The sequence below is a fragment of the Larus michahellis genome, chromosome 6 (genome assembly GCF_964199755.1).
Source record: "Larus michahellis chromosome 6, bLarMic1.1, whole genome shotgun sequence".
NCBI classification, from domain to species: domain Eukaryota; kingdom Metazoa; phylum Chordata; class Aves; order Charadriiformes; family Laridae; genus Larus; species Larus michahellis.
The window spans coordinates 67,285,173-67,311,037 of NC_133901.1; the positions used below are offsets into that span (position 1 = coordinate 67,285,173).

Genomic DNA, 25,865 nt, shown 5'->3' on the forward strand with positions numbered 1-25,865 from the left:
CATGCAGAACCTCAGTCTCAGAACTTGGTTCTGTTCCCATTGATTAAAGCAGTGGAGGATAAAGGCTCAATACATATTTTCAAAGCCAAAAATTTATACCTCATTCAGGATGGACTTCAGCAAACACAGATATGGAGCTGGCTTTTTGCATATAATTCCGTGTTTTGATGTCTTGAAACGAAACTCATCAAACATACACATGGAGCGCACTCACCTTCTTGCAGGAGATAACCTTTACAAACACTATTAACATTAAAAATATGGCTGTGCTTGAATTTACCGTAAGAAGGATTATTTGGTCATTTCTAGTTTCCCTTCCTCTCCCAAGCTCCTGTTAACATCTCCACTGAGCAAAAATACCATATTGCGTGGCGGGGCTGTGCTCATGCTGATTAGCCAGTGGCCAGATGTTGAACAGCTGGCTTCTACTCATCTTTCCTTTGCAGGAGATGTTCATATGTGTTTCCCTTCTCTGCCTGGCTGTTGATTTCCATGGAGTGTATTGGGATGCAATTGCTTTTGAAACGTTCTTACTCAAATTTAGGGAAAGTGGCCATGGATTCAAAGGAGTGACTGACAGACAGGCAGCAGGATTGCAGAAACACCTTTTCCTTGGGACCAGGCTGAAAAAGAAAAAGAAACTATTCAAAAGGGTCCAAGGAACTAAAAAAACCCAAACCAAACAACTTTCTCACCAGAACCTGCTGACTCCTTGAAACCAAACTCTTCTCAGGGCTACAAGCTTTGTAAAATTCTCAGGCAAGAGAAATGACAGAAAAAGCACATGCAATGATCTCGTGGTATAGAGCTCAACTGGGCAGTAAGAAATAAAGGTTAAAGTCTCTCATTTGGCTAAGAGCCAAGAGACTTTAACCACAATCCAGTACTGCCCTAAGCGTGGGATTATTCTGGGATGATATTCTCATTTTTCTACACAAAGACAAAAAAAGCAGATTTCCTTCTCAATGAAGATCACTGACAATTATGAAATCTCAAAAGGTTTTGTGGGACGGAAGGAGAGACCAGGACAGCAGACTTGTTCTCTAGCTTGCTCACCTTGCCAAGGCAGGCTATTTTGGCAATTTAGATTTGCTGAAGACTGGAAGTGATCTATTCCAGCTAACTGCCAGGCCGCATTCCCAGCACCAGGGAACAAAAGGAGGACTGTGCTGTCCTAAAGCTTAGCAAGGATCTTCCCATGCCAGCATAACCCTCTGGAAATCAGATCCACTGGTTTTGTGTTTTGCACTGTCTGTACATTTTTCAATAGAGGTGATATTTAAACCACAGAAGGATACAGAATAGATGATGTTCAGCCAAAAATAAAATAAAATAAAATATGAGAAAATTTGCAATATGCACTTAAAAACAAAAATCTAGTTTTCCCGTGCCCTGGACTATTTAGAAATAGAAGCACTCGGAAATGAAAAGTGCCTTGTTCTGGTTAAAATGAGCTAAACAATCTTTTTGTCTACCACAGACCAGAATTTAGGGGGGGAGGAAGATTGTTATCAGCATTTATAATTACAGCGGTTCTGCAAACTAAGATAAGCATCATCTCATCTTCTGTTTCAGAAAATTGAGTAAGTTTGGAAAGTATTCCCCTACTGCTGCAATGAACTACAGATCTTATGCGTTATCCTCCGAAATGCTGGAGATGTAGCTCTGACTCAGCCGGTTGAGCAGAAGGGGAGTCCCGGGTTTCCCACCTCTCTGCCCAATCAGGCATTACTGACCCTCGAGCAGGGATGGCAGAAGAAGATAATATGTGATCAAGAGCTACAGATTACAGTCCTCTGTCCTCATTTAAGAAGGAAATTAGTAACAGTTCAGACTAATCTGCAGGTTGTGGACTGCAGCGTAGCAGAGATGTTTCGTTCTGTGTCCCTGTTGCAGGGATAGGATGCTGCAGGAGACAAACTGACAGGTATGAGCAGAAATCAATGAGCCATCCTATCCGACTTCACGTGTGAACGTGAGTCACAGCCACTGATAGAGCTGGGATGCTTACCCAACTTCATTAGCAAGGAAATTAGAGGAAAATTATTATCATGAGTAGGATTCGCTCCTCCGATCAGGAGAATTTTGTACATGCCTCCTCTGAATGTTCTGGCTTTTTTCAGAAGTATGCAGACTAAGATTTTCCACTTGGATTTCCTTACTGCTGAAGACTCTGTATTAAAATTCACCATGGCAAAACTCACGTTTTCATAAGTATACCTATAAGCATGGTTTTGTATATAATTTCAGCTTCTGAAGGCAAGTGAAGATTTGTCCTGACTTCTTGGTTAGTTTAAAGCTCAGCACAGACAAGGTAATGTTCTCCATTAAAATAACGTATAGGTTCTGTGCTAACCAGACGTTTTAGTTTTGCCTGCTCCCTTGCTTGCAGCATTGAGTAGCTATGTAAATGCCTGTGTTGATCAGATAGCTGATGTAACCAGTAACGCTGTCCAGAAACTCTCCACCTCACATCTGTCAATATATCCTGCCAATACAACTGTCAAACCCCTGAATGATGGATTTCCTACATACATAAATAGTAATAACGGTAGTGCAGCCATGGTGTAGCTTTGGTGGGGGCCTGGAGTGAGAGCTCAGCTGAAAGCAGCTCCCAAGAGAAAGGGGGGAAGGCACTAATGGTTCTTGCAACTCTTCTCAACTGCTCTTATTAGTGAGCCAGGCTTGAGCAGCCAACCACCCTCCTAGAAGTGGAGGGGTTGCATTCCTGGCTTGGACCCAAAGAACTCTTTGTATAGCTAGGAAATGCTAGCACTTCCAAAGCTGAATTCCCAAGCGGACGCTGCTCCATGAAGGAGAACCAGTAGGAGCAGAGACTGAAGGATTTGTTTCTTTCCCTCTTAGTCTGCTGCCTCCTTTGAGACACCAGTGTGCCAGAGACAGAGACACTATCAGCTATGCACCTACTTCTTCAATTCAAGGGAATAAAAATATTTTGGAGTCATAATTAGGGACAGGGGGCCAATATCATTAAATGAGTTGCAGTACCCACAGAAAATGGAGAAAAACTTCTGTCTTCACATGTGCCGCATTCTGCTACTGCCCATAAAAGGATCAATTTACTCATGAAAAAGGATTTTCAAGTTCCCTTTTCAGTTGTTTTTCCCAGCCTCTGTACCATGCCTGCTATTGGGCACACTCAGCTCTGGAAATGGTTATTTTTTGGAGAGAGAATTGCTAGTAAACCTAGTAAAGCTTGACAAAGTAACCCAGATATTCCAGTGTACATTTGGATCATTGCAGCCTTGAGTACATAAGAGCAGTTTATCCACTAGGTGGAGGCCTGCAAATACTAATGGATGATGATCACTGCAGCAATTAAAAAAGCCGTCTGAGATTGACTCAATTCATTCTCTCGATTTCCAACAAAGTAAGGCAGACCCAGACACCTCTTCCACCAAAGAGCTGTCTCCTTAGGCCTCTGTCTGACTGACTCCAGAAGAACAGGGAATGGTCAACTAACAATTCCTATTTTGTAAATATTGATTTAGCTTACATACGCCATTCATAACATATCATGAAAATGAGGAGCTGTAAAAATCCCAGTTGTTTTCTGCTGCCTGTGTTCTGGATTGAATTTTGCTTTCTCTGCATACAGTCACAGAAATTAAAACTGTTTTCGCTGTGTTCACAGCCAGATTTACTCCCTGATTGAAGGCAGGTTGCATTCCAGGTGAAAATAAAAAGGCAAAAGGCAAAAAAAAAAAAAGGCTACTGGAATTAGCTTCTGGAATCTTTTTCAGGTCCAAAAAGTCTGAAATTTGGAAATATGAGTATGTGCTTTGTGAATGCCCAGATTTAGGGTAGTGGCACTGTGTTTGCAACAGGTATGTTTAAAAAGCTTTTCTCCGTTTAGACAGTACACTTAGCACTTTATTTTCTCATTAATGTATTGCATTTTCTATTAAAGTTCATAGGAACTCTATTTATTTACCAAATAATGTGCATGTTATTGCTGTAACTCCAATAAGCAGATGACATGCCCAAGCCATGTGAACCACACAATGTCTGCAGCCAGAGTGAGATGAGACCATTTGTGGATGGCTGCCGACTTCATCAGCAGTTACACTAAATTATGTACCAAACATTGAGAATCAAGTCAAAAGCAGTCTGTAGCATAAGTGGCAGATCAGTACAAGATTATCAATCACTTTGCATCTTTAATTTTCTGAAATACAGGGCCCAATTGTGGCTCTTTTTTTGTCCTGTTGATACAAACAAGTCCACAATTGTGAACAAACGGTGAAGCCAAACATCTGCACTTCTTTGGTTACAATTAGCAGAGAATCTATAGTTGAGACCTCTTTGCTTTTAGCCGAAATGGTTCATACACCTGGAGCAGGATATTAAAAATGCAGCCAGTGAAGTTCTGAGCTATTGAGTATTGATACTCTGGATTTGGATGAAACATCAGGCGATGGAAATCATGCTGGTCAAATTCATCGTGTCTCTTGAATCTGAAGATTGAGAAACTCTGTGTGCTTGCTGCATTTATTAACAGCTTTTCATATGACTCAATCTTAAATGCATCCAGCAGAGAACTTGGACTGACGCCTGCTTAGAAATACAGCACTAGACACATACCGTATGCATCACTTACTCACAGGTTCATCAATAACAGCTTTCTGCAATACCGGATCCGGAACAACCATTTTAACCCACAGTCCCGATCAACAGTGCCTTTTCTGTTCAGGTGATCTGCCAAATTGCCACGGGTACTCAGGAGGTAGAAAGCCAATTTAGAGCTTACTGCAAGACATGTTGTTTCCTGACACACCAGAGATATTGACTTGTTTATACAATGAATAACAATTATATTGTTAAAACGGTGCTGTTTCGTACAAGCTGAGCTGGAGCTGGAGTGCATCTAGGAGGGAGCTCTCTGCAGCAGGATGATCCACACAAACATGTCCCACCATCTTGGACAGATCTGTAACCAGAGACCTTGTGTGAGCCGTAGGTGAAGCAGACACCTCTGCAGGTGTTTACTGACCCATCCACCAAGGGAGATGTGGCAGCACGCAGTGACTCCCCAGGGTGGTCCATACTCTGAAGGAAGGTCCATACCTTGAGGAAGGAATGGCTTTGCTTTGAATTGGGGTTCTGGATTATTCCTTGGAAATCCAGTTGTGCATACAAGCCTAATAATTTTCTAGCTGTTTCACCTAGAATCCCCCCATTTTCAAGACAAAGAAACACGTGAAGACCCCGTAGAGTTTATTAATTGGGTAACTACAATTGCACAGCTTCTAGTTGTATTGGAACACCCTGGAGCAAGTGCTTAGACCCTGGGTATGCAAAGCACTGCACAGATAGGCACCCGGAGAAGTCAGGAGTGCTGTGTTTGCACCTATATGAAGAAGACAAAAAATAGCAAATGCTTCTTGATTGTTTTCCCCTTCTGAAATGGAATATATAGACCTTGAGCCTGGAGTCTCATCTGAGATTAGCCAGACACTACAGAGGCTTACTTATCTTAATAATAAATTTTCCTGAACACAAGATTTTTGCTCGGCAGTATTCCTTACATGAACATTTCCACAAATCATTCTGATCTGAAATATGGCTAATGCCAATATAAACTAGGAGCCCTGTTGCCTCGGGGTTGCAGTTATGACCCAGTGACAGCACGGTACAAGAGAACAAAAAGTGAATCCCTGTACTGTTATCCCGTATAACCTACCAGGCTGGGAGTCCTTTCAATTTCACAAGGCACCAGGCTAAAACCTATCCGTCAAGGAAGACAATTTAATTAAGGGAAAAAGCAGGAGGTCTAGCCAACTAAATTCAATCACTAAAATGCTTTTCCTTCTCAGCCCAGACTGATCTCCCTCCAGCTGGATGCTTGTCCACCCAGGTTTCTCTCCTGCCACAGCTCGAGTGAATCCTGAACCGCTAGCCCATGTTAGTTTCTGTGAAACGTAACTTCCTCTGTTTCTTAGCAGCGTGTGCCCTCACAAAAATATCTAACTTAAATCTGTTAGATATCCTTTGAATTTTCCTTTTATCATTTTTTTCACCTACTTGCTGACCTTATTCATTACCTCTGCTGAGTATATGGTTAGCTGTCAGCTGCAGCAAAACAAAGAAACCCCATTCTTCACGTCTCTGTTTACACTCTATCAGCTACAAACCCCATCTGTATCACTTCCTCCAGTCACGAGAGTAATTTTCCTGCAAGACCTTTTAACATCTGTGTCCCCTGTGTCTGAATCAGCTGCTTTTGTTGATTTGGCAAAGACTCTGGCATATGCTACAGAGAACATATGGTCTAAACATGCCTCTCCGCTATGAGACAGAGTGAAATTCCTCTGCAGATCTCTGCAGATTGGAGGTAGAAGAAATCTCTGATGTTATGTCTTTTGAGGCAACTGCTGTCATTGATGAGGCTGAGCAGAGGTCTTGTGTCTGAGAGAGCATGAGAGGTAGCAGAGGTAGGAGACATGTCCAGGGAAAGGCACCGCGGCCCAGGACTGACTGTGAGATAAGACTTGTTGCTGTAAGAAACAGATAAGTCAATAATGGTGGTGATGACACAGACACCTGACGGTAAACGCTCTGGGGAAAAATGATCCATTTACAATACTTACGAGTCAAAGGCACACAACAAGGAGGACACAAAACCGAGGTGGTGATGGACCACAGCGTGGTTCTGAAGGTGAGGGATGTGCAGGATGGAAGAGCTGCAGGAGAGAGGGAGCAAGTTTGAGCAATTATTAGTTTTGACAGCGCAATAAACAAACCCCACTCTGTTAAAAAAGGAATGACTATCAGTGTCAAGCAGTATCGAGAGATCTTTGATCCTTTCCCAAGCAGTAGGAGATCCTGACTGTTACCAGGAGTGTGAACAGGCGGGTTTTTCTGAAGTAAGAGATACTTTGGTAATAAGCATCTATCTCCGAGGAATGCATACCTTGAATTCTTTGAAGCAAGTAGCTTTGCAGCAGGTCTGCACTTGAGGGACACCGAGTATTCTGTCTTCTACTTAAAGTAACTACCAACAGACATCTGTGGCTGTTTGTGTGACTGTCAGATGACTACAAGTGGTATAATTGTGAAGTACAGTTACCTCAAACTAAACACAGAGTGCCTGACACGCTGATACAGCATCCATGGAGAAAGAGATGATTGTAAAGCTCACAGACACATTCTTTGCCTTAAGATGTATTTGTATGTGAAACTGAGGACTGAGACACGTACTTGCAAAGAGCTGGGAAAGTTCAAACCGGCTCAATCTGAAGAACAACGCCTGCCCACACCCTTATTTGGGAAGAAACATTATTTTTGCTATTTGTCAGCTCCAAACTGGAATTATATGGGGAGGAGCTCTGGGCTCTGGCTCGTTACACGGGGCGGTAGGAAGGAGCTACTGGGCCATCGTGTCCCCGCCACCGGCCGGAGTGGGAGGGCTGCGGGATCCCCACGGACACGGATCGCCCAGCGCGGAGGGACCGGGCTCGGAGCTGCCGCCGGCACCGGCCGGAGCAGTACAACCGCTCCGCGTGGTACAGCCTTTCCCGAAGCACCGGGGGAAACCGGGGGCGCCCGCCCCGCTCCGTGCCCGCTGCAGCTCCCCGGGGAGACGTGTCCGGTAACCCCAGGGTCGGCCGAGCCGTGCTGGAGACAACCAGAAGTTTCCAGCGAGCCGGCCGGCTCCTCCGCCTCCCTCCTTCTCCTCCTCCTCCGTGTCCCTCCCCTCGTCCCTCCTCCGCCGCCGCCGTTTCCAGACACTTCCAGCCCCGCTCCTCCGCCCCCCCGACGCCCCGCCGAGGATAAAGCCGCCGGTCCGGCGCCCCCCCCCGGCACTGGGCAGACGGCAGGGCCCGGTACGGTGGGTTTAGGGCCCGGTAGGGTGGGGTGAGGGCCCGCCATGAGCACCGCCGCGCAGACCCCCCCGCCGCCGCCGATGGAGGGGAGCGCCGAGCCGCTGCCCCCCGGCTGGGAGATCAAGATCGACCCGCAGACGGGCTGGCCCTTCTTCGTGGATCACAACAGCCGCACCACCACCTGGAGCGACCCGCGGCTGCGGGCGGCGGCGCAGGTACCCTCACCCTGTCCCTCTCCCCCTCCCCGTCCCCGTCCCGTCCTGGAGCGGGGGGACCCGGGCGCTCCCCCCAGCGCATGGCGATGCGGTGAGGGCAGGAGCTGCCTTTTGTCTCTGACGCACTGCAGGCCCTTTTTTGTGCATTAAATCATTTGATACCTCGGCCCTGTAATGTTTATTTAAAGTTGGTCAAGTCCACCCGGCCTGCCAGGGAAGACATGAACCTTGATTTATTTTTCAGCTGTGAACAGCCCAAACAATGAATGCCCTTAAAAAAAAAAAAAAAAAAAAAAAAGAAACCCAGCCCAGACTTTTACTTGTCAAGTTTTGTTTTCCTTTTTTTTTTCCTTCTTTTTTTTTTCCTTTTTTTTTTTTTTTCTGGTCACAAACTATCTCAGTTGCTGTCTGGTCTGGTTTTGCTCTTAAGCATGCTCAGAGAAAAGCCGTATCTTAGTCCAAATATGTCCATGGAAGGAGAGGCGCGGAGGGGAGAGCGGTTGTGATTTTGTCGGGGCCCTTTCGGGTCAAATTCTCTGGTTTTGGGGGAATACAGCCCGTGTGGGGGACAGAACCCTTTCACCCGCGCTGGTATTTTCGCAATGCGATGGCTGTAGGCAGAAAGTGCTGGAAACTTGAACCGAAGTAGAAGTTGCCCGGTGGGAAAACGATTCCCTCCGGGGTTTTCGTGCTGCTTCTCTGCCAGCAGCATCGCTTCACCCCGGCGCTGGCCGGCTCGCCCTCCGCAGAACGCACCCCTTCCCGGGGTCCCCGTCGGGAAGGACGGGGAAGGTGTGTGTCGGGGGGGGCGCTCCGCCACGTACCCCGGCGCCGGGAGCGGCTGGGGCGGCCGGCGCGGAGCCCTGCGGCTGGCAGAGAGCCCGGGGCCGGGGCGGGGGGGACCGAGCGGCCCCGGAGCGGCCGGGGAGAACCGAGGGGCTGGGAAGAAGGTGCTGCTCTAAGCAGGACCCCCCCGGCTCTGAATTGTGTATCTAATTGTGTGCTAAATATATAAAAAATACAGCATTTGGGAGACACTTGGTGTCTTCGAAATGTATCTTCGACATACTTGTTGTGGCTTTTTCGCTGCCGTAGCCTTACATAAAACGTGAGGATCAAAGCACTCAGTAAGTGTTATTGTTTTAAGAGCTTACTATTTCTTAAAATAGTAATTGCCCACTTTGCGAGTGCAGACCCTGGCTGCCGGCGCGGGGTGAGGGCAGCCGGGTGTTGAAAAGGTAGGAAAAGGACGTGCTTTTCTGTCGCGCTGCATCTGAAGCCAGGGAACTTACTGGAGTCGCAGTCACAAAGTGTTCTAATGAATCGTAATTGACAAAATGTAGCCTTTCACCCCCTTTTCAACTTTCTCAGGGCTAGTTAATTTGATCTATGAACGACAGAATTCCTGTAATGATACAAAGAGGTCTTACAAAACTGTAATTTGATAATGAGAATATTGAGACTGGCATAGGAAAAAGTGCTTTAACTGCTTTTTGAAGACACCATCTTCCTGGTATAATGAGGCACCTGTTAACACTGGCTGTTATGGCAATACAAATAATAAATAGTGTGGGTTTTATAAGCATAAAACGTACTTGAGAAGAAAAGTGCGCTGTTTACTCAAAGGCTTTTGTTATGGAAATACCACTTGAAACTAACCCATTTAACAGAAAAGTCACATTTTTAAGCTGGTTTTGATAATTGTGTGAAAGAAGAGTTTGAAGTACTCTGATGGATCAGTCCTCTGCTTGAGTGGGTGCCTGAAACCAAACAAATTTTCACCCTTATCTGATGTGAAATCTGTAGTAATGAAAAGTGCCTCCTCTTCTGCCAACTTGCAAGGGTTATTGCAGACAGAGAAAGTCGCACCTGCTTTTGAATGGCTTTTGTGGGATACACTTTTTTCCAAACAGGAAAACCTGTTGCTGCTGACTATAAGCAGGAATGTGTGTGTGATTTGGGATCATTCATAAAGAGAGAGAAATGCTTTCAGAAATGAAAATGCAAAATTGTTGATTTTTTGGGAGTTTCTGTCTAATGTTGAAAGAAAAAAACCTCCAGTTTATGGCGACAGAAGTTGTGTGTAACTGATCTCATACAACCATTTGTCAGAGCCTTAAGTTAAGAATATCTGCTGGAATTAATGGACACCTTCTGAAATCTGGTTTGTTAAGTACCAGTGTATTTTACAAGGACAGGTACTATTTAGCAAAAGAACCTCAGAATCAGGCCCAAGGAAAGTATTTCTTTTCCTAAATAAGATTTTGTTAGCTAGACAATACCCAAGAAGATAAATCCAGCAGTGATTTTTGAAGGCATTAGACTCTCTCTTTTTTTTTTTTTTCCTTTTACCTAAACAGTTAGGAAGGACAAAATCACAGATGTAGGCAGAAAGAAAGACTAGATATGAACAGCTTTCTGATTTCCCTCAGTCTAGCTCAAATGACAACTTGGGGGTTTTAGAAGTGATCTGAGAATTGCACAAGCTGACTGCGTGTGTCAGACTTCATGCATCTTTTCAAGGATGATTATACAAAGACCAAACTTGTACTGACTTCATCGCTGCCTTGCAGCATTTAAATTAGCCAGTGAAATGAGCAATTTTTTAATCATCTTTATGGTGGTCTTTCAATAACCCTTACACTAATATTTATTAATATTGTCTCTCTGAATATTTGTTCCCTTTCTGAAGAGACCTAGGCAACAAAATGAGGTATTACAGTGTAAGTGGACAATGAATGGAGCACAGGTCTAAAGCTAACAGCTTTTCTAGCTAAGTAATACAGCTGAGACAGTATTAGTAATGAATCCCATTTCTCCCAAATCTTGGTATTCTCACTTGCCGTGGGCTTACCATCAGTGTGACTATGCTGACTACAGTAAACTGTACCAGAAAAATTATCAGGTAAAATGAGAAATGGCTCTTTTAAAATTTTAACCCATGACAGAGCCATTTTAAATCAATGGAACCAGACCTTGATTTGCGTTTAACTATATATTTTAGATGCGTTTATCAATTCAGATGTCTGTCTATTATTTTCTCATTCAGTTGGACCTTTTTTACTCACATGAGGGATGGGTGTCCTTCTTCTGCATGTTCAGCTCCGCTACTTGTATGAAATCATTGCAGTAAAAGGCTGGACTGGGGAGACCTTCCTGAGAAAGAACAGAAAATCTCTTTACTCCAGTGAGAAATAAGCCATGACTTTGCAAATGACTGAAAACCATTTATTAACAGAACCTCTTGGTAGACTAATGGTTTTCTTCCAAGTGTCTAATTAGTTAATAGTAAGACATTCAAAGATCAAGGTACAATCAATATAATGAAGCATGTATATGCATACTTTTACTAAAAAAGTGTTTACTAGCAGTGCCACTCTTCCTGTCTTTTCTTTGGTAGAACTATTGATTTCCTATGTTCATCTGATGTTGGTGTTTTCTGTGTTAACTTACGCCATCACAGCTCAGCATACTTTCTGCAAGATTGTCTTATAATGCTAAGTTGTTTACTTGGTATTCCCCAAAGCGTTGACAAAAAGAGATTACGTTTAAAGAAGAAAAGAGAAACAAGGCTCATATAAATATTTATTGATGCCCCTTCCATATGTTGTTTCCACATGCAGTAAACCCAATGGGAAATACCGCAACTAAAAATAGACCAAAGCAATTGACTGTGCTGAGCTTCACCGGACTAATATTACAATGATCGATAGCTCACTAGTGCTTTAGGTTTGAGATAAAAGCTGCACCAGCCAGCCACAAAGTCTGGGAGCAGTGATAAAAGCGATATATTTATTGGTTGCAACAATGACTGCACAGGCCTAAACAAAGGAAGAAGCAGCCATCTTACCCTCTTACTGATGGCTTCGTTGGTATTCGGGGGAACAGCTAACGACACCTAAGTTTCCATCCTCACCCCTCATGACTGTGGCATTTCTTTTGTCTCTGCTTCCCCAAATAAGACTTAAGTTACTCGATTCCCATCTCTTTAGCAGTGAACTTATTTTTGAGCACTGACTTCTCATGTTCGAGTTGACCGAAGAATTCTTGGTAGACCAAATTAGAAATTGCCCTGGAAGTTCAATAAGCCTCTCTGAAACTCTGCCTTTTGCAGTGGTCCACATCAGTGGAAGGGAATGTAGGGCTAGGTAACAACTTAAGTCTCTTTTACTTACCATATTTTTTACATTACTTATGCTGATGTGCATTCTGTCACAGGTTAATAAATTAGTTACTGGATTAAAAAGGTACTGTGTATATAAACGGCATAATGTGTAGGAGTGGTAAAATTAGCAGTAGGGGACTTTTGGAGGGTTGTGTCCTGGCTTTGTCCAGATTCCCTGAAGCTGCTTTGTGTACTTATTTAAAGCCCTCCTTGATAGACAATGGTAACCAGGGAGTTAATTTATGGAGATTCCAGTTAATCTGAAAATAAGGGGTGGATCAGATCAGAAATAAGAGGAAAGAACACCAAGAAATGACGCCAGCAATAATGCAGCAGTGTCTGGGCAGTCATGCCAGAGGAAAAACAAGGAAGGTCTTGCATGGTTCTGTGTAACTCCTGACGCAGCACACCTCTTATCTACGGGAGAAAAGAATATTCGTGCCAGGTGTCAGCAGTTGTACCTAGGAATCATATTTTTAACAGCTCTAACCTATACACAGGCAAGACTTTTCCATAACCACATAGCAAAAATAGAATTGTTCCCACTTGAACCGTGATAAGGCAGGTAATGATCCAATACGCTTTGGGGTATATAGACAGTATCACTCCCTAGGTAAGCTCTGTCGCCACCTTTTTCTGTGGCAGCTGTGCCCTCTCTTTATGCCAAGTTAAATATAAATATAAAATAGAAGAAATGGCTTGTTCACACAAATTAGATTACTTAATTATAGATGAAAAATGCTGTATCTTCAAATAAGTTGCAGAAGTTGCGGTTGGATTCTTTTTATTTTTCCTTCTTGGTTTTACAGACAGGGAAATGAGACATGAGGTGGTGAAGTGACTTGTCTAAAATCTCCCAGTAGGTCAGGTAGCACAAAAGTACATTTTTATACTCATGGCAAAGCCTTATAATTGATAAATAGGGTGCAGTGTAGCAAGTGTTTTTATAGTGTTGGAAAATTGCTCTTTGGGAATTGAAGTCAGAAAACTGCTGTGTGCGAAATGAAATTTAGAGGAAAATGTAGACCCTGACTATAACCTGTGGAATTCACAGCCGATTCTGCAATTGTTAGCTACTTATTATTCTTCTCTTTTATGGGGTATTGCTTTGCTAATTCTTGAGGCTTGTACTTTCTTCTGTGTCACAAATTTCTGGCTCACAGCTAAGAGCAGGAAAGCAACAGGTTGACCACCTGCTGCTTAGGTAAGCGTGTCATTCTCATCACCCTTGACAGGGATATTTCTGTGAGCGCTCTAAAGGGCTTTTCTTTAACCCCCTCCATTAAAGCTGACAGGATGGATGGTGATACCAGCTCTCTCCTAAGAGCCCTCTGCTCTTCATATCAGTCATTGCTTCTTTCTCTGAACATGTTCAGTTTGGCCCATCAGATGCTTTCTGTGCGTGGGCCACCTTCCACTCCTGGGCATAAAGGCAAGTGTTGTCATGTCTCCGCCAAGAAAGAATCATCTTAGTGATAAAAAAGTTTTTCTTCCTGAAACAAGATTAGTCTGCAAGATAGCCACCATGTTTGCTCCAATAAGGCTCTGTGCTCTGGAAAGCTTAGGATTAGATTTCTCAGTCAATTTTCATAGTGTTTATTTATTTCTAATGACATCATTGCGCTCCATCAGTTGGAGCATGTGTTAATGCAATACTTGTATAATAGAACATGATAATTACAAGAGAGAACAACAGGCCTATTTGCTTACACATGTGTATGTTAGGAAATAAAACTCAGCATTCAACAAGTAAAACATCAAAAGCAGCTTGGCGTGTAAATGGGTTACATGATGTGACCGACACGAAGTTCTACTGAGACAGCTCATGCGACTAAGCTTATTCATGGTTTGCTTCGGTCATTAGCTAATGATATCTTGCTCAAATGCCTATGTGCTCAGTGTATATATTTAAGTGCAAATTGTGAGTAAAAGAGTGAGAATGTAAAAATCCTCAGTGGCTGAAGCACGGCAGTAGGAAGTCAGGGGTCAGTGGTGAGAGCAAACCACTCTCCACCTTCCCACTCATATGGTTCTCTGGGAAGTACTAAGGAAACGTACTTCATGGTTATGTCGTGCTGTTAATATACTTAAACACAAAGCACTGTTGGGAAACTTTTTAGTACTTTAATCAAGTTACAAGGAATACTTGGATGTGCTGATTTCTATCAGTAGCAAAGCTAGTGTAGTAGTTTTGATTTGTCTAGTTGGTGTAACAGAAGAAAAGAAAAAGGTCTGGTCAAAAGTAAAATACAAGCAAGTACGGAATCCAGTTCCAGTGGTGAAAGTTTTACCTTTCCATGACACAAAATGTGTTTGGTTTTGGGGTTTTTTTTGTGGGTTTGGTTGTTTTTTGTTGTTGGGTTTGGGTTTTTTGTTTGTTTGTTGGTTGTTTTTTTTTTTTTTTAATAAATAGACTTGGTACATCATTCTTCGTTTTGAGTATTAGGTACTACTGGATTTTTTGGTTATTCATGGCAATTTCTGATAAAAAATTGTTTTGAGTTTATGTGCAAAGAAAACTTAGTTGTCCTATTTCAGTCACTCATTTTAGTTATATTTTCATATTCTGTTGTGAAAGAACAGAATCATGCTACGCCCTTCTTCCTAAATATATGGGACCCAGGCTTAAAATCATGGGAAGTGTGCTCTCAAGTCAGAAATTGTCAGATACTGGCCTTCTCTCAGTCATTTGAGTAACCAGAATACTTTTATTTGCATGATAGTCTTTACAGCAGCAGCTTAAAAGTTCAGAACCATACTGAAGTCAGTAGATCTTCTCTTTGCATACAGAAAGAGATATTTCATCTGTTAGTAATTCTTGTAAAATTTGTATTTCTTTGCTAGATAATATTTATGAAACAAATATAAATTCAATATTTGTTCTGATGCTCTGGAAGAGCTGTAGAGGTGCTACATGTGTGTATAATACATGCATTAGAGAGCTGAATTTACTGTACTACAAATAATCAATACAGGGCAAGAAAAATGGTGAGAGAGTAATGGCAGCAAAACTTGCCTTTCAACTTCTTTTTCTGTAGACGTTTTCAGTATAAGAGGAATGAAAAATGTATTATGCGAACAGTCTCAAAAGGGAGACTCCAAGTTCAATACAACTATTCAAGTAATCTAGCATGCATACAGAATATTTTGACAAATTTAATTCTATCGGTACAGCCATCTGAATGACTTCAGTGGTAATTCGCTGGCATCAGCAGTGACTGAATTTGCAGGTTTCTGTGTTTCAGTCTGGAATAACACTTAGGCAGTCAGGAGTTATGCCATTATCCACTCCGGATAGATAGTACAGCTGTACTGGGAGTTTTCTTGCAAGGTTGTGTTTTTCTCTTGCTGTCACTTTTTTCTTTTTTTTTTTTTTTATTCCAACGGCACAGAGTGTCAGAACTCACTGAAAATCTCAGCAAGTTTGAGGATTTTGGTGTCACTCCTGACTGTGCCCTTCCCATGGGAAGGCAAGAGTAGGATGTAGGGCTATGAAGTGTTTTTTCCAGTTGCACAACTTGTGCTGGCTGCACCTTTATTTATCATGGTGATGGCCTCACAACAGAAACACATGTCCTCGTCCGGAGAGGTGGGAGTGCTGTCATTCCTCCTGAGCAGATCTCCCCACACAGCTCTGCTGTCCCGCTTGCAGCTTGTTTAAAACATAACGATGCTTTTTTTCTTTCTTATTTGACCAGTGATGACGACTCCTTTACACTTGCTCGGCACCTCCTGCGATGGTGGATGGGGTCTGAGTTTCTGGTGTTGTTTCAGGGTACCCGAAGTGTAGGTCAGGACTGTTGTTTACATTTCTGAGCTGCTTGAGGGAGGTTTTTGCATTCTTATGCTCCCTCCTTTTTTGGGGGATTCTGTCTCTTGAATGTAAAATAAATGTGTGATCACAGCCAGGATTCCTGCAGTGCTGGATTGTCAGTTTTGCTACTTATAGGAAAATTTATCAATGTTCTGTTGTTCATAATTATTCTCAATTTTATCATCGAAGTACTTGTTTCCTTGGATGAGGGCAGGAGAAATTTACTTAATTTTTTTTAATGCAGAAATAGGAGTTGGGTTCCTGTTTTTTATCCTTAAACTGGGAAGGATGATGGACTAAAGAGTTTCATTCATTTATTGGTAATATCTCTTCGTGGATTTGTGCTAAATGGGAGCTTTGGGCTTTTTCAGATAACACGTTTGTTAACATAACAAGCAAACACTGCATTTGTTAGAGGGCAAATAAAAATGAAAAATGGACACTTTTAGTCTCCTGGCTGGCTATCCTGTGAAATTTAGGAATTAAAGTGTTCAGAGGGAACCCATGAATCTTTTCTCTGTAGCATTACGACAAGAATTCTCCAGAGCTCGATTCCATTCCTCCCCCCTTGCCACAGTGTCCCCAGGCACACCTCAGCTTCTCCTGAAGTCTTACAGGACCTGTTTGTCCAGGCTGGAAACGCAGGCTTCCTTGCACAAAAAAGAGAACTGCTTTGGCCAAAAGCCTGACTAAGAGAGTATTGGGATCCTGGTGTCCTCGCCGTTGTTCTGGATTCTCACTAAAAAACAAACCAAACCACTTGCAGCCATCTACCTGAACCCAAGGCCTCTTTTGTCTTCGGTCATGGTGCTGCCGTGTGGTTCCTTGGTGTGTGGTGTTTCGAAGTACACGGATAGTGCATGTTTATGGACATAGGAAACAGTAGGGAGAAAGGGAACAGAAAAGAAGAAGGAAGGTTGAGGATGTGGTGATACAAGCTGGCTAACATAAGAAACCATTTATAGAATTAAATTTTAGTTAAGTGTTGGTGAGAGCAATGTGGATGACGAAGAGCAGTTGTTATGAGAGACCTTTCCTAAATCTGACCTCTCTGCCTCAGAGATGCTGATGGTGGGGAAAAAAACAAAGGCGCGTTCCATTTGTTCCTTTACCGAGGACTGCACCAAGATGACTGCACTGTTAAGAGACACACACAAAAGTCCTCCATGGTTAGAAGCCCATGGTCAGACTCCGAGGAGGCGGTTCGTGGAGGGTGGGGGCAATGGGACACTGTCCGTGTAGAAGCCTTGGCAAAGATTTATCATTGTGGATTACTCCAGGAGATTGAAGGTCTTATCCCCAGGTGGAGCGGTTCAAAACATTGCAGACCCCTAAAATGCCAGGAGAGCGAGGAGCTGGCAAGTAATCCCTTTGGGCAGATTTGTTGTACACCCAGGTGGAGCACAGCATCCATGGCTGAGAGCCTTCTCCTGTCAGGGCATCTGTAGGTGCTGCTGGCCCACCCAGCTCCTAAACCCTTCCCAGCACCTTCCAGCAGGGAGCCTGACAACGCTGGAAGTGAGTGAATCTCCTTTTTATAGCGGTGGGAGCTGTGCCTGGAGGTGGGGTGACTGGCTGCGGACTCTCGGGTTGCACCCGCAGCCCGCTCCCTCTGTCAGGGAGACTGCCCAGCAGCTGGTGCGTGGCAGGCGCAGAATGCATGGACTCAGCGAGGAGCAGCGAGGTGCTTCTTCCGACTGTCGAATCATCAGTTTCCCTCCCTCCTCGGCAGCCTGCTCGGCTCCGCTCGCCCGGCAGACACTTGGCTCTGATGCAGCCTCGCATTGTTGCTAGCTGAGCGCACCTCAAATTTATTTTCCGGCAAATGCAGTTTGCTGGTGTAAGTGTGCGTCCCTCCAGATCCCAGGAGAGGCGGCTGCGGGGAGTGCTGCGGGTTCGGGGTTACGCTGGTAGAAGGTGAACTGGCAAATGGTTGTTGGTCCTTGGGGTCCTGAAGCCCCCAGACAGCCTGCAGGGAGCAGAGGAATGTGGCTTCCCGGTAGGGGGAATTTAAAATGACTCATCTGTCGGCCGTGGATCCTGGTGCAGACCTTGGCATGAGATCATCCTTGTTCTGCAACTGGAAAAGCCAACTTAACATTACTTCTCTGTGCGAACTTTCTAGGCCTGGCTCTCCTCTATGCCCCTTTCGGAATTTTTCCTTTGTTTGTGAAGGGTTTTTTAATAAGTAAAATGAAGTGCAACACCAGGGCCTCCGACTTCGAACTTGTTCCTATCAGTACTTGTTATCTTTATTTTATTAGCTTACTGAAATAATAATCTTTATTCTCTGCAGTTTCATTGCTCACAGGAATTCTCAGAAATTAATTTTTAAGGGGATACGGTCTCAAAATCTGGTTGGTAAAATAGTTAATTCTTAATGAATTACTATATTAATGTGTACAGGGGTGACATTAAATATTTTCGCAGCTTAAACACCTCTTTAAAAATAGGGTTTCCAACACTTGCACCATATGTCCCCTTATTAAATTCTCCTCTTACTGAATAATGACATTACCCTCTGAATGACAGAGGTGCTTGTTATATGATCTGACTTAGAGATACATCTGGAACTTGGCCCTCGCAGGGACTCAAAATAGAATGACCGATGCAGGAAGAACTTACTAGAGGACTTGTGAGGGCTCTTGGTACAAACCACTTCCACCCCTGCCAGAGCTTTGACATTGTCCAGTGAGCACACTCAGACAACGCAGGGATTTATTTTATCTTGCTTTTCAGCGTTTTCCTTTTCGTTACGCTATCCTGTCTTTCCCCTTTCTTCTCCTTCAGTATTTACTGAACTGGATCCTCCCATAGCTGGAAGTGAATATATCCTTCAGCATGGGCATTAGTAAAGCCAGTGGGAAGAGCAACACCAGCAAACATTGTGCTTCTGATGGGATTAGGCTTCCTTGAAAGTTTCTTGTCAGATGTTATCTATAGCACGGGGTGGGTTCTGAGAGGTGCTAAGGAGATGTCTTTGGTTCCCACAGGCCAGCAGTTTGAAGAGCTCTGTCTGAAGGGAGTGGGCTGGTGGCTAAATGCAAGTGATGTGTACTGAGTAACAAATCCTGGTGTAATTAGGTATTTTAAAGGCTAAGTTGGAATTTATGAGAAGTGGGGGTGAAAGACTCGTACATAAGCAGATTTTTTAGCTTGCTGTTTTCTCTTACAGATCTGGAGTGGTAGCACCTCATGTTAGCTGCCCTGCCTGGACCCAAGTGGGTCTGAACTTCTCATTGGCAGCTGATGTTGCTATTAGGACAGACGTTTAGGGCAGCTTTTTCTTGCCAGTTGTATTGAGCTGAGCTACCAGCAAGTGCTATGTGATGTTTTTAACTTCTAGGATGGCCAGTCATCAGCAAATGGTCCATCTCGCGATAGCCCCAAGCAGCCACCAGCAAGAGAAGGAAACATGGGATACCCCAAGCTCCGGGCTGGCTATATCCCTATTCCCGTCATCCACGAGGGCATTGATGGCAGACAGCAGCACCCGTGCTTTTCTGCTGCGCAGCCTGGTGTGCAACGATACAAGACCGAAGCTGTGCCTACCACAGTGCAGGCACAGCCACCTCTAAGGGGGGCCTACGTCGGCCCCGAGTCCCCTCCAAGGGGACCGACAGAGGCTTCTCAGACAGATAAACAATGTGGACAGACAACGGCAGCTGCAGCAGCCCAAGCGCCGGCCACGCACGGACCCGAGGTAACGTGTCGGGATTGCTGGGGTGTGTTTGCATTGGTCTTTGCAGCATTTATGACCTGAATGTCACAGGAGTAGTTTATCCTTCAGAAAGCCAAACTTGCCACAGGATTACATTTTCCCAATACTTCCAGAGTATTAAAATGTGAAAATGCACAGTCATAGCAGTGTAAATATGTCAGGTTTATCTAGCATCGCCTGCTTTTGTTCCGGAATGATTCTGCAGAAACAAATGGACGTAAATGGCTTCTGCAAAAAGGAGCTGCGCAGGTCTTGCAGCAGGGGAGGATTCGTTTGGGGTTTATGCCGGTTTCCCCACAAGCGGAGGAAACAGGCAACTCTCTTGTGTTCTGCACCATGAGTCAGAAACTGAAGAGAACAAAGTGGGAGAAAAAAAAATAAAGTGGCCAGTTAGCTAACAACCCAGGCCATTTTAGAAGTTGTACTCCTGTGATCTTTGCTTTCCAATTTAATTCTTCAGTTGCATTGAGTGTATAGATGTACACATATACAGCTTTAAAAGTGAATTGTAAAGTATTTTTGTCATTCAAATGCTTGCAAACTACGAACTTTTTCTTTTTCTTCTTAAAAAAAAGTCACCCTACTTGCTTTGTTTCAGAAGGTGGGATTTTGGTTGTGCCTGTTTCTCTCTAGAGAATTAGCAGAATTGGTATTCTTGTAGTGTATGGAAATATCAACCTCATTTTTATTTAAAGTAAGATGAGCAGGAAATTCAGCCTTCACCAAGCAGAGAATATGTCATCAGGTCTGTAATTCAGCAGTGGTGGCTTTTTCTCTGAAACTTGTTTGGAGTCTGAACAATGTAATTACAGTTCAGTTAGTAGGTTTCTCAGCTGTCTTGACTAACAATGCCTCGTCCATGCAGTGCCGGGACAAGAGGCTCAGCTTTTCCTTCTCCCAACACTATACAGCTTTGTCTTGCACGCAGAGTGGCTTCGGGATCGTCTTCTGTGACTCTTACTGCAGCCCTCTGAGATAGCTGCTGAGGACCTCAGAACTTGCTGTTGCAAACTTAGGCAGCACGTTGTGGGTATCAACTGACCAGAGCCTGTGATTGTGCCTTTAAACCCCTTGGTCACCAAGGCCACCAGCAGTGGCAGTGATGGATACCATAATACAAACCAGCATTTATTTGTTATTTATTTATATTAAGGTTTCACAGGCAGCGGAGCAGTTCACCAGTACCAAAAGAGGGGTCTTGTTCCCCTTCCTCTCCTGCCTTGCCTGCCCTTCTGTTCTTGTCTTCTGGCTGTGTTGTCCTGCCCTCTCCTCCGCCATCTCCAGTCTGACGTGGCTTTTCACTGAGCTGTGTAACAAACCCACCAGGAAATCATTTTTTTCCTCTTACTTAGTGAGTGAAACTGGTCAGAGAATAGCCTGATGGCTGCTGGAGTTGGTGCAAAGCAGGTGAGGTGATGGATTGGCATAGCAGGAGGTGGGAGTGAGCTGTGGGAAAACAAACTGCCTTTCCCCAAGCTGCAGACCGACAACCGGGAACAGCCTGGGAACGGGGTTTTGCAGTGAGCCTGGTGCTTGCTCCTGCTAATGGTGGGTCTAAGCTGGTGCAGCTCTCACTGCTGGTGCTGAGGGGCTAAGGTGTTGGAAGGTCTTGGGGCGGCGGGGGGAGGGCATTAGCCATATGTGCATTGCCATAACCTGCTACCAAATTAATTACATGCTTTAAAACAAACAAATAAACCAAACAAAATCTGTTAGTGTGACCAGGATCAAAAGTCTGAATGTTGTGTGCCTCTGTCAGGGGTTTGTTTTTGTCTCCAGCATATAATTTGTTTGCTTAACTTTAGTTTGCCTCAAATTTAACAGGTTTAGACAGGAATGGCCATGCAAAAGCAGCAAACATTCTGACCGAGCATCCACTCCCTGCTTATTTGAGGGCTGGGAATGCTGTAGCTCAGGTTTCTACTTGTTATAATGATGTTCTCTCACAACTTCTGTGGTTTGTATAGTGAGGCCCTTGGCCAAAAAAACAAGGAAGTGGATCCTTCGCGTGCCGGAAACATGAGCTCAGTTTCTCTGAGTGTTTCCTTTTTTTCGCTTTGGAAATGAAAAGTACTGTGAGCATAAAATGTTTAACATTTAATAATGGACTTTGTTTTCATGGCAGCCTCAACCTCCTGCAGCTTCTGATTCTCCAACGGTTTCCCCTCAGTCCTCTGGCAGACCCAATGCAGGAAGCCATCAGCTTCCTCGTGGTTATATTCCAATTCCTGTGATACATGAAAATATCCAACGGCAACCAACGCAAGTCTACCATCAGGCACAGAAGACACACTACCCTGCCCAGCAGAGCGAGTACCAAGCCCACCAACCGGTGTTTCACAAAATTCAACCAGATGAGAGGGAGCCTAAGCCAACGCGAGCGCAGTCTCCGTTCAGAGTGTCTCAGAGAGGTTCATCAAGCCGCGAAAGTTCACCGGCCAGAATTACCACCCAGATCCAGCCCCCAGCTCCCATCAGAGTGCAGACAGTTGTAGACAGACCCCAGGTACGTAAAATAGGGCAGGGAATTACCTGCCAGCTGTTTTTTTTGGTGTGGCTAGAGATGAAAAATTGGCTCATACTAACAGGTACATGAAAGCATATAAAGCAGTCTCACATTTCTGCATTTAAACAAATTGGGAGATACTGAGATAATATATTAGCAGCAAGCTGCTTTTCCACCTATCAGGATTGTGGAGTCTTTGGATCACTGAAATATGATTTAACACACAATTTGATTTTCCTCTCGTCAGAGTATAATTTGGTGTAATTACACTGAGGTCACTGATGTTGCATTATGTTTGTGAGAAGAAAATCAGGTCCGCGGGATTTGTGGCATCTATGTAAATACACCTCATTGATGTCTCAGAACCATTTAGGATAGCATCAGATGTACAAAGTGGTTTTAATTATGAAGAGAGAGGATCAGCAAAATCTAGTCTTAGAGCTTTTTATTCTTCCTATATGAAGCATGCTCTTGCTCATAGAACATGTTGCTCATTGAACACTTTTTCCCTGTTAAAGTTCTTACTCAAACTACAGTTAAAGACTACTGTGAATTTGACCACTGTGAGTGTGTGGAACGGGAAGCCTTGATTTCCTCTCTGGAGAGACTTCACATTGAAAATGACAGGAGCAGAATTAGGTTAATATTTCTGAAAACCCAGGTGCTAGGGCAAAACAATGAAGACTTCAGATTTAATGGCATATTCTAGGCTATAACGCTAATTTATTTTTATGGGTGAGAATTTGAGCTCCCTAAACAAATTTTATATTTAATGGGTAAAGCAGTAACAGATTATCAGTGCAGGCCATTACTTATTTGGTTTAAATATAAATGTAGGTATTTTACTTCAGCCGTGTAAATACATGAGAGCTGGATCTAGTATCTTTCAAAAAAAATTTTATATGTGCACGAATGAGTGAAGCGGGTGGCAGGGGAATTAAAATGCAGATCTCATGAATTCCAGTTTTCTGCAAAAATTTAAAAACTAGTTTCAAGAGATTTCTGATCTGATGACACTTAGATCTGTAGTAATCCCAGGGATTGTCTCTAATCGCTACAGTGTAATAAGATTGACACAGTAACCTCTGCATGTAAATACTCTAAAGATAAAATCAGTATAAATAAACACTAGCAAAAAAAGGAATGTTCTGAAAACAGGAACGGGATGAGAATAGCCCAAAATGTGAGTAAAACTCAGCAAAGTAGTTAGCTTTTCAAGAAACACCAGCTCTCAGTTAGTGACACACTGAGGATAACACCTTGACCGTGCTGCAGTCAGCTGCCACAAATCTTACTTAAGGCAGGTGAGGGCTTTGCTCTAAGGTCCTATCTTACAAAACTGCTTGTAGGGCTGATTTTCGTAAGCATGGGCAGGATTTGGTGGGATGAAATTTAATGTCTTTGAGAGTCAATTGGTGCTTGTAATCTGCAATAGCTTGAAAACAATAACTGAACTGTTCGGCACAGTGCTTTTTTTAAAATTATTTTAAAAGAGTAAAACTCAGCAACACACAGGAAAGACTAATCATCTGGCGTGTGCGAAAATTCCACTTCCAGAAGTACAGAAAATTGAATGTTAGGTTACTTGTTCTTTAGAAGGAAATAAGGATCATTGTTCATTGTATCTCAACATAAACTTGCCTTGCTCACCAGGTTTCTCAGCAACAAATGCCACCTCAAGAGCCACCAAGACCATCCCCATCTCCTGAAATCAAACCTGAAAATAAGGCAGTCCCACCACCTGAAACTGAGGCACCATCACCATATATCCCAATTCAGGTCACCCACCAAGAACCGGATACTAAACTACCACCCCAGAAGCCTCCAGCCATGGCAGAGAAAGCTGATAAAAACGTTCCCTGCCCAGCTAAGATTGTTCCCCCACAGGAAAGGCCTCCTCCTGAAGAAGCGGCAACACCGAAGACAATGGAAACAGGAGAACCTCAAAAGCATCCTGGTGTTTTGAAAGTGGAGGCAATTCTGGAGAAGGTACAAATGCTTGAGCAGGCAGTTGACTCCTTTGAAGGCAAGAAAACTGACAAAAAATACTTGATGATTGAAGAGTATTTGACCAAAGAGTTGCTAGCCCTAGACTCAGTGGACCCTGAGGGTCGTGCGGATGTGCGTCAGGCCAGGAGAGATGGTGTAAGGAAGGTCCAGAACATTTTGGAAAGACTTGAACAGAAAGCAGAAGATGTCCCAGAACCAGTTCAAGTTGATGGACTTCAGCCAAATTTGCCAGAGCCTAAGCCACCACAGGAAATCATGGAGATTGAGCCTGTGGTAGTCAAGAGCAAGGGAGATACCAGTAATAAAGATGCTAAAGGGGAAACCAAAATGGAGAGACATCAGCCTGAAACTAAGGAAGAAGTGTTTACCAATCTCGCCACCACGACAAACACATCTAATAATCCAACTGAACCGTAGCCCCATGCTGAAAGTAAAATCTCTCAGACTTTATAACTTAAAGTGTGTTTAAGTGAATTTTAAGTTGCATGCATTTCCAGAGCTCTTTTCAACTGGTTTCTAATCAACATAGCAGCTTGGGACACAGTAAACACTTTGTGGGGGAAGGAGGGAGTTAGAAAGAAAGTAATGCATTTATCCTTTATTCTTACACTATGTAAAAGACATGTTTCAAAAATAAACCCTGTACATTAATCACTTTTAGATCAGCTGAATGGAAAAAAACCCAAACAAAACAAACCAACTACTTCAGGGTTAATATTGATGCGTGTTGTTTAGCGTGTATTCTTTTGCAGGTGATTTTTGTAAAATCAGTGGCCTGCATTGTCAGAATACCAGTCCTTCTGTAAGCGTAGCCACTCTTAACAGTAATGTTTTTATTTTTAATGTTCACAGTTGGGCACTTTAAGTAATGATGAATAGAAAGTGTGTAAGAAACTGTAGGGATATTTATATGTGTGCAGGACTTCGATGCTATATTTTAAGAGGGAAATAAAATACTATAGAAGCCTAATTTAGTCTTGTGATTTTATAAGCTGGAAATGTAAGGACAGTAATGGGTTTCAAATACACTCTTCTAAACATAGAGATTTCTTTTAGTTACACCATTGTAGTTGGAGTCTGGCAGCTGCTTTCTCATTAAGATCAAAATGTGCCTTTTTCCATTCACTTGCCCCCGTTTAATGTCATTGCTGTATCGCATATGTGGACTGAGGAAAGAATTTTGCTTAGCTTTTTCTTACCTCCCCTCCCGCCCTTCTTTTTCTCCCTCTGCCCTGGGAGTCACCATTTAACAGAAATGTTTATAACATGAAGAAATCCATATCTACTGCTATCCTCTTAGAGGAGTTTATTTTACAGCATCTTAACTTGTTCTGCAAAGTCATTAGCCTTTTATTAACAAGTACTTCTGAATTTCCAGCCAAACACACTTGGTATTCTTAGAGCCAACATAATTAAGAGTTAGTCCTCTCATTTTGTGAACAGTTTAAGCAATACTTCGTGGTTGTTCTAAGTGATTAGCAACTTACACTTAAGCAAGGGACACAAAACATACTTCAGCAACATCCATGTAAAACGAAAGCAGCAGAGTCAGACCAGTGCAGAACGAGTCCTAACCAAGCTCCAGAA

The 25,865-nt window shown here is 43.4% G+C and overlaps 1 protein-coding gene across 1 annotated transcript; it reads left to right on the forward strand.

Moving 5' to 3' along the window:
- The first annotated feature begins 7,098 nt into the window (after nt 1-7,098).
- BAG3 (BAG cochaperone 3) lies at nt 7,099-25,248 on the forward strand. Its single transcript, XM_074590573.1, has 4 exons — nt 7,099-8,062; nt 19,388-19,744; nt 21,888-22,268; nt 23,922-25,248. Exons 1-4 carry the CDS (start codon nt 7,892-7,894, stop codon nt 24,693-24,695), a joined length of 1,683 nt encoding a protein of 560 aa, XP_074446674.1. The 5' UTR covers nt 7,099-7,891; the 3' UTR covers nt 24,696-25,248.
- Nucleotides 25,249-25,865: the final 617 nt, after the last annotated feature.

Coding starts and splice junctions, on each gene's coding strand:
- BAG3 (XM_074590573.1), top strand. CDS start 7,892: ATGAGCACCGCCGCGCAGACCCCCCCGCCGCCGCCGATGGAGGGGAGC. Junction 19,745..21,887: donor CGGCCACGCACGGACCCGAG/GTAACGTGTCGG, acceptor TTTTCATGGCAG/CCTCAACCTCCTGCAGCTTC. Junction 22,269..23,921: donor CAGTTGTAGACAGACCCCAG/GTACGTAAAATA, acceptor CTTGCTCACCAG/GTTTCTCAGCAACAAATGCC.